The 8950-nt window shown below is 47.4% G+C and overlaps 1 protein-coding gene across 1 annotated transcript; it reads left to right on the top strand.

Moving 5' to 3' along the window:
* The first annotated feature begins 269 nt into the window (after positions 1-269).
* On the top strand, positions 270-8917 carry LOC112108187 (zinc finger protein RFP-like). The gene is made up of 5 exons (XM_026658018.2): positions 270-722; positions 3247-3342; positions 3910-4140; positions 4822-4844; positions 8135-8917. The coding sequence occupies exons 1-5, from the start codon at positions 306-308 to the stop codon at positions 8256-8258; spliced, it is 891 nt and encodes a 296-aa protein (XP_026513803.1). The 5' UTR covers positions 270-305; the 3' UTR covers positions 8259-8917.
* The last annotated feature ends 33 nt before the right edge of the window (positions 8918-8950 follow it).

Raw genomic sequence — 8950 nt, 5'->3', positions numbered from 1 at the left:
ATCACTCCTTAGACACACAGTTCTGCAAGCTCGTCAGGACAGGGGGATGGATTCTGATGTCTATCTGAAGCCCCAGTGACCCTCCCCACCAGCACAGGGGGTGACTGCAGGACCAGAGCCCTAGTGGGATACACTTTTCACCAAAGCCTCCAGGACAGTAATGTTGGCTCTTTCCAATTCAGCAAATAGAGTGAGTCTGTTCCAGGAAGTTGATGGAAGGGAAACACCCCCTTGCTTCTGCAGGGGGGGCATAGTGTGAACTCAGGAAATTGAAACTTACCCTGTTACTCTGCCCAGAGGGAGCCATGGCTGCAGAGAACCCCGTGGAAAGTCTCCAGGAGGAAGCTACATGTCCCGTCTGTCTGGAGTATTTCACAGAACCTGTCACTCTGGAGTGTGGGCACAATTTCTGCAGAGTCTGCATCAGCCAGTGCTGGGAGGGATCCGATACAGCCGCCTCCTGCCCTCAGTGCAGACAAACTGTGCAACAGAGAAACCTCAGGCCCAACAGGCAGCTGGCAAATGTCCTAGAAATAGCCAAACGGCTGAGTTTACAGGCAGCAAAGGGAGCAGGAGGGGATGGGGTGTGTGAGAGACACCAGGAAGCTCTGAAACTGTTCTGTGAAGAGGATCAAACCCCCATCTGTGTGGTGTGCGACAGATCCCGGGCTCACCGCGCTCACACGGTGGTTCCCATAGAGGAGGCTGCCCAGGAGTACAAGGTAGGGAATTGCTATCAAGTTTAATGGGTAATAATTTTGGATTTTAATTACAGGCTAATTTCACTGAAAGTTACCTGGCAGAGGTGTGATGCATCATTCAGTTCTGTAAAGCCTTCACTGTATGGGAGATATTATAATAAGTAAATGATCTGCTAGTGTGACAAGAAAGGCAAAAAATGAAGTCTTTAAAGATATCTGATGTGGAAAACTTTTCTCTAAGACTCTCAATCCTTTTCAAAACTACCTTCCACTGTTAATTGTAGCTGTTAATTGATCAGTAAGGTTTAATCACAAGAGCTGCAGGCCAATCTATGTGGGTGTGTTACCTTCATCCTGGAAAAGGGAAGGTACATGCTGTTGTGACAGATTTGTTTAATAGAATTTATTATTATTATCTTTATTTGCATCCCAGTAGCCCTAATACACCACAAATGAGATCTGGGCCATGCATAAAACACAGTGAGGGACAATTCCTGCCCTGAGCAGTTTACAGTCTAAATAAGCAAGACAAACAAAGGGTGGTGAGGGAAACTGAGGCACAGAGAGGGGCAGTGAGTTGCCCAGGGTCACCCAGCATGTCAGTGACTGAGTTTGACATAGAACCCAGCTCTCCCCTGTCCCAGGCTAGGCCCAAACCACTAGCCCATGCTGCCACCTCAGTATCAGCCCGCCTTGAAGAAGTTTGTTCATTAGGAGGGAAAGACTCCTTGATAAAGGTCCCAGGCCCAGCAGGGAGATGAGGTTTCTCACTGGGATTCTGAACTCCTGTGTTGCTCCATCAGGGGTTAAACTCCGATGCCGGCCTGCACTAGAGGAGATCACTGGGCTAAACACTGGGTGGACCCCAAACATCTTGAGTCCACCCACAAAAGGGCTCCAGACAGCGTAGGGCTGGGCCAAATACCAGGGGGATTAGACTGGATTGTAGCAAATAACTGCCGGGCAGTGCTGATCGGTGTCAGTTTGAACTGTACTAGTGTGTATGTGGGCAAGGACCAGCCAAAGTGGTTCCATTAGCCCCACCAGGCAGCCTTTGGAAATCTCCCAGAATCCACTGCTTCTGGGATCTTTACCAGGGAATGGGACAGGGAGGTACCTACCCAGAGCACGTTGCCACTGAAAAGGTTTAGGACAGCACTAGGGCAATCCCCAGCTGTTCTTTACAAAAATCTGCATTTCTAATTACAGTGGCCACAGATACATCCCCAGAATACGGGACATCCCCACACCTGCCTACATGGACCCACCCTGCCTTTGTCATTCTGCATAGAGGTACCCCCCCGCTGGTGTCCTTCATGCATCCTCAGTCTCCTCCCAGGGCCGAATTTCCCATTAGCACAGTAGGCATGTGCCTAGGGGCGCCAGCATTCTAGGGGCACCTAAAACTTGAAATATTGCTGCTCCTGGGTCCCGGCAGTGGGCGGAGCCAGCTGAGCGGGAGATGGCCCCACGCAGCCCTGCTGGAGGGCTCCTCGCTCAGCCCGGCAGACACAGTCACCTCCCAGCAGGGCCGGTGAGTGGGGGCAGGGCACGGGACAGGGGTGTCTGGGATGGTTTGTGGCGGGGCTCTGGGCAGTGAAGGGGTCGGGGTGCTAGGCAGTGGGGGGGCGCTGAGCACTGGGAGGGGTCGGTGTGGGGCAATGGGAAGTTTTGGGGGGGCTGTGCAAGGGGTGCTGGGCAGTGGGGTGCCTAAATGTTAAAAGTGGTGGTACCCCTACTTCCTGCGGGAGTTAGGAGCTCTGAGCTGCTGCAGGCGGTGGGGGTACTCCGCAGCTCCCGGCCACCGTGGGCAGTAGGGGACCTGGAGCTCCGAGTCCTTGCAGGCAGGAAGAGGGAGCTCGAAGACGAGGACCCTTCAACTGCTCAGCCACCGGGGGCAGTGTGGGGACCCCGCCTAGGGGCACGCAATGTGTAAATCCAGCTCTGTTTCCTCCTCTCTCTCATTTTCACCGGACAAAGCCACGTCCAATGCGAGTCCCTACCGGACAGGGATAGTGCTCCACAAAACTGGGACTGTGCAGCTCAAACCAGACGAATGACCTCCCGACGTCTCATGGGGTTTGCCCTGGTGCTTAGACCAGCTCTGTCTAACCAGTGCAGTCCCCAGGGCTTCAGGATTGAAATCCCAGCCCATATTTATACCCTGGTGGCTTTTGGGATTTGTATCACTTTGTTCATTAAACCTTCTCAAACACAGGTTTATTGATTCACCCCCATGTGACTCCAGAGTCCTGTTATGCGCTACACTACTAATCAATTCATAAATTCTGATAAAGCTTGGTTATAATTGAGATCTCTCTCTAATTAAAAAAAAAAACAAAAAAACAATTGAACCTGAATTGCTAACAAGTCTGAATATGACACACTCCCAGTCTCCATTAATAAGGTTTCATCTCCTTGGTGGTCCTGATGTCACAAAGTGATTAGAACCCACCAATCTGGGGGTTTGGATGGAAAAACATTCAGCTCTACACCCTTCTCAACCCTTCAAATAAAATCCCCTGAATCCTTTCTGTTTCTTCAGGAAAGAATCCAGGCCCATTTGAAGACTTTGAGGGAAGAGAGAGAAAAGCTGCTGGGATTGAAAGTGACTGCAGAGGGGAAAAGCCAGGAGTATCTGGTAGGTGCCTGTTGTTATTAACCAGCAGGGACTGGCAGTGGGAGGTCTGATTGTAGGCAGATTCCTCTGTGGCCTTGGTGAACATGGACTTGTGTGTGTTTCTCCATGATCATGGATTGCTGGGTTAGATTCATGTGTAGACAAGCCTTAAGCTTTCATTTCAGTTAATGAGTTAATGTCTAGCCCTTGTGGCTTTCACAGAAATCCCCCCAGGTGAACTGAATGTCACCCGTGAAGTGCTGTCTGCTGTGTCTGGTCAATGCTCTCATTGTTAACATGTTTGTTTCTTTTAACTCACCTGGTGTCTCTGTCAGTGTAGTGCTGAGTCCTGCCACCTGCTGCTCTGGGTCTGAGTTCCCAGAGACCATGAATAACATAATATGCTGACCATGACAGACTTGGAAACAGAGATGCAAAGGCCAAAGGGGAAGGTGTGAGAGAATCCTCTCCCTAGTACCCATAGGGTAGAGTCAAATGTCCGAAATCAGGATTTTCAATGAAGTTCTCCCTCCTGCACATTCAGCTCCATCCATGTCCCTGACCAGCCCTTTTTCTATTTTTATACAGAAACAAACAGAAACCGAGAGGCAGAAGATTGTGTCTCAATTTCAGCAACTGCGGCAGTTCTTGAAGGAACAAGAGCGACTCCTGCTGGCCCAGTTGGAGAAGCTGGACGAGGAGATTGAGAGGATACAAAATGAAAATGTCAGTAAACTCTCAGAGGAGATTTCCCATCTCAGTGAGCTGATCGGTGAGACGGAGGGGAAATGTCAAAAGCCAGCGAGTGAATTCCTGCGGGTGAGACTGAGTGAAAAACAGAGATGCCGACTCCGTGGGTACCCCAGGGCTGGAGCACCCATGGAAAAAAAATTAGCAAATGCTTAGCACCCACTGGCAGCCAGCTCCCCCCCTCTCCCCGCAGTGCCTCCTTCATGCCAGCAGCCCCGCAGATCAACCCCTCCCCCTCCCTCCCAGTGCCTCCTGCACACTGTGGGAGGGAGGGGGAGGATAGAGAATGGGGTGTGCTTGGGGGCGGGGGCAGGAAGAGGCAGGGTGGGGGTAGAGTAAGGGCAGGAAGAGGTGGGGCAGGGATATGGCATTGGGGGAAGGGGTGAGTCGGGGCAAGGCCTGGGGTTCAGCACCCCCAGGGACAATTGAAAGCCGGCACTTGTGGTTAGAAACATTCCAGATCCTCACACGGGGAAGGGAGGGCTCCTGAATCATTAGCACTGGGGTCCAGCAGTCGGAGATCTCAGTGTAACTCGGCGTGTGCATTCCTGACATGTGAATGACTATTGTTCTTTGCAGAGTTACAGACACAGAGATATTAGAGATGGAAAAGCCCCATTAGCTCAGGGAATCCATGGCCTGAGGCCAGGGCAGGGCCTCTCTTCGCCATATTTGCAAAATCCCTTCCCTGAGATCCCCTCTGTGTGTGTGTCAGATGGGACTGAGATTCTCTCTCTCTCTCTCCTCTAGGATGTCAGAAGCACCTTGAGCAGGTATGTGTCTCTCTCACTCTGCCTCACACTTCACAATGCTGGGAAAGAGCTTGGTGGTGATGTTAGTGTGACTTTCTATACCTTGGGTGAGCACTCTGTAACCCCCAGAATCCTCATGTACATATAATTGTGATATTGCGTATAAAGCATGCCATGTGAGGTATCATGGGAACGGTTATGATCTGCTGAAACCCATAGTTCCATCTAACTGTGTATATCATCAATACATATGAAGTTATGAAAATGTGTTGTATGGTTGTCACTAAAATATGCTGTGGGCTTGGGAGGCGCCCAGATACTAGCTCTCCAGATAGAATGACAAGGGAGGTAACCAACACCCGGGTATGTACTGAACAGACAACACCAGCCATTGTCCAGCAAGGGAGCTACAATGCAGTGACTCACCTGCATAAGGCCACAGCAGGTCAACTGCTCAACCTTGCCTGGGGACTCAGCAATGCCCACCAGAGACATGCCTGGACTTGTGTTCTCCAAGCACATGGGCTAAGGGTATAAAACAGAACACAGGGAGGCCAAGCATGGCCTTTCTCCTGCCCCCACCTATGCTGCAAGCAACCAAGACACTGAGAAGACTTAAGACTTGTTAGGCAAAAAGATTTATTTTATTTTATTTTATTTTTTAAGAGTCAGGCAAGCACAGACAATATTGAAGGGGTTTATTTACGGTACCGGGAAGACTGACAAGCAGCTTTGAAAATATGGTGCTATAGTGGTCAATTATATACATTTTTAAAATCAATATATTTGCATTAATTTGTACATACAGAGACAGACATTGTTACAAGTCAAGAGAGAACCCTGAACAAAGATAAAAATAAGAAGAGTACGTACATAGAGGTCATCCTAATTATATCAAACATTTATGACTACTTTGCGGGGGAAGGAGGCGGGCTGTGGGGAGGGTAGGGATGAGTGCTTACAGATATCCAGTGGGCTGTGACCAGAGGGTTTATTTTGTTCTAAGAACTAAGTTACTGGGCTGGCATTGACCATATAAGCTTATCAATTGTGTACAATTGTTAGTGCCATTTGTGCTACTGAAATATTCCTGCTTGCTTGTCTGGGCCTGATCCTACTTTCCTCGTGTAACTCTCCCTTTCCATGGGCACAAGCTTTGTTCCTTCTTACCAATAACCTAAACTAAGTTATTATGTATTAACAAAAACTATGTGCTTGCTTTTTAGCAGTTTCTGTCTTTTCTGCTGGCTAAATTTTAACTCCTTCCTAACAGACTCAAACAGAGGAGACTGGCCAAGTTTTTAAGGGTGAAATCTGTGTACTGTGAACTGCAATATCCAGTGGGGTGAGAAAAACTGCTTAATCTAGATGTTGCCCAGTCTAATACGGTTGAGAGTTTAGACTGCGTGCTTATATTTTCTTTTTGTCTATCACTGTCAGGGTTCCCTCCCCACTCTGAACTCTGGGGTACAGATGTGGGGACCCGCATGAAAGACCCCCTAAACTTGTATTCTACTATCTTAGGTTAAAAACTTCCCCAAGGCACAAATTTCTTGTCCTTGGACGGTATTGCTGCCACCACCAAGTGATTTAAATAAAAATTCAGGGAAGGGTCACTTCGAGCACTATCCCCCAAAAATATCCCCCCAAGCCCCTTCACCCCCTTTCCTGGGGAGGCTTGAGAATAATATACCAACCAATTGCTTTTAATGTAAGTACAAACCAGACCCTTTATCTTTAGGACACTAAAATCAATCAGGTTCTTAAAAGAAGAACTTTATTATAAAGAAATAGTAAAAGAATCACACCTGCAAAATCAAGATGGAAGGTAACTTTACAGGGTAATAAAAAGACTTAAAACACAGAGGACTTCCCTCTGGACTCAGTTTTACACTTACAAAAAACAGGAATAAAACTACTTCTTAGCATAGGGGAAATTCACAGGCTACAACAAAAAGATAATCTAATGCATTTCCTTGCCTTACTTACAATTTTTGTAATCTTAGATGAATCATTTCAGGTATGTTTTCAGGAGATGTTGTTTCTGCTTGGTCTCTCTCTCCGTCCAGAGAGGGAACAAACAAAGAGAGCACAAACAAAACCTCCCCCTGCCCCAGATTTGAAAGTATCTTCTTTTCCCATTGGTCCTTCTGGTCAGGTGCCAACCAGGTTATTTGAGCTTCTTAACCTCTTACAGGTAAAGATTCAGTACAGCTACACAGGAGAGATTTTATGCTACCCTTATCTGTATGTATATGACAATCACTTTTGATCTATCTTTTGTAGTCAATAAACTTCTTTTACTGGTTATCTTTACCAGTGAGTTTGTATGAAGTGTGTCATAAATCTGCTCAGGTTTTGCAAAGGCTGGTGTATATACTCTTACCATTGAGGAAGTGGTGAACCAATTAATAAATTAGATGGGATATTCCTGAGGTACAGTACTGGGAGCTGCGGGGCGGGATTTGGCTGGTGCCTTTCTCTGTGTGATTCATGAGTGGCTCTGGGATCATTCATGCAGTATAGCTGGGTGTGGGGCTCCTCATGCTGTTGTGCTGAGTGATAAGGGGCTTGCTGTTTGTCACTAGCAAGGCATTGTGAGAGACAGTCCAGGCTGGAGAGAGTTAAGGGGGTGCAGTGGTCCCACAGTCCCAGGCTGCACCTGTGGGACCCCGTCACAGTTAGCACCACATCTCCCCATGGCTCTACAACAAAATGTGTGGTGAAGGTCACATGTTGGATACAAATCTCTCTGATCAACTTCATCCTGAAGTTCTCACCCTTGCTCAGAAGACTCTGGAATTATCCATTCAGTGGGGAAGACTAACCTAAAGTATTTCCTAGAGATGTCACATCCCTGTGGGGACTGGCTGCCTCAGGATTGTGGGGATGGAATATTGGCCTGTCACTGCTGGGGCCCTGATTACCATTCAGTACAGAGCAGCAGTGGTCAAGAGTCTCCCCATCTGAGGACCTGGGGAAGGGACAGTTGGTGTCTCAGTCTAGTTCCTAGTGGACAGATTTCTACAGCACTTCACCTGGGAACCTGCTGTCCATCAGAGCATGGAGGCCATGCAGAGAATTGTCCATGGAGACTCAATTCCCTTTATCCCCAGAGCTGGTCTCTCCAGGCCAGAGTTGAAGAATATTAATGGGTCCTTGGAAGGGAATGTTGCACCTTCTCTGAGGCTGGCAGAAGTAGAGGAATTTTAACTCCAGTCCCATTAGAGCGACGACTCATCAGCAAGAACTTATAATGAGTCACTAAATGGAATATAATCACATGAAATTGTTTGTTTGTTTTTCTCCAGGTGGGAGAAGGGGAAGTTCCAGCAGCCAGAGGAGATTTCTCCTGAACTGGAAAAGCAAGTCAGTGGTTTCTCCCAGAAAACTATTGTGCTATTGGAGGCTCTGAGGAAGTTCAAAGGTACCTAGAAGGGATCTAGGAGGGGATATTGGGATAAGCGTCTTAGACTGTCGGAGGCGAATGGTGCTGGACAATTGGTTCATAATTAGATTATGCATCTATTTAATTGTTGGGTGAGAATGCCACTCACTTGGGGTCCAAGTCACTCAGATTGATCAGTTCAACCCCTTATTTGTTCCAAAAGCATGTCTTGCCATTACAATTAGTATTAAAGTAAGAAATGACAGGCATACTGAAAGAAATACTGTCCAGTTACCTTCTCCTGGGACATAGGCGGCTCATGATACATTTCTCCTATGATGCTCCATCTACCCTTTACAATGTCTTACATATTATACACATCCAGATTATATATTTATTAGATCTTTTCCAATCACCTTTGTGTGTTATTAATAGAAAGTACCTTGTATAACTCATACACTACACATGCATGAACTTTTTGATTGGCGGGACTTTTCCTGTCCAAGCTATTTTCATGTCACTGTTCTCTTTTCTCTGCATACGGGTTGTGGACTTTGCTAACTGCTCCTGGGCAGTACATTTTGGGTGTCTGTTGTCTTTAAACACATGGTATGATCCAAACATCTCTTTGTCCCACATAGCAACTTATGAACACATCACTTAATAACAGGTCACTTAAGTCAACATTTCCCTTATGTCAAGCAAACTGCTCACCAGGCCTAAGCCAAGTCAGTCAGTA

The sequence above is a fragment of the Terrapene carolina genome, unplaced genomic scaffold, assembly GCF_002925995.2.
Source record: "Terrapene carolina triunguis isolate 2854851 unplaced genomic scaffold, T_m_triunguis-2.0 Scaffold384, whole genome shotgun sequence".
Taxonomy (NCBI): domain Eukaryota; kingdom Metazoa; phylum Chordata; order Testudines; family Emydidae; genus Terrapene; species Terrapene triunguis.
This window is presented reverse-complemented; position numbering and strand designations above follow the sequence as displayed.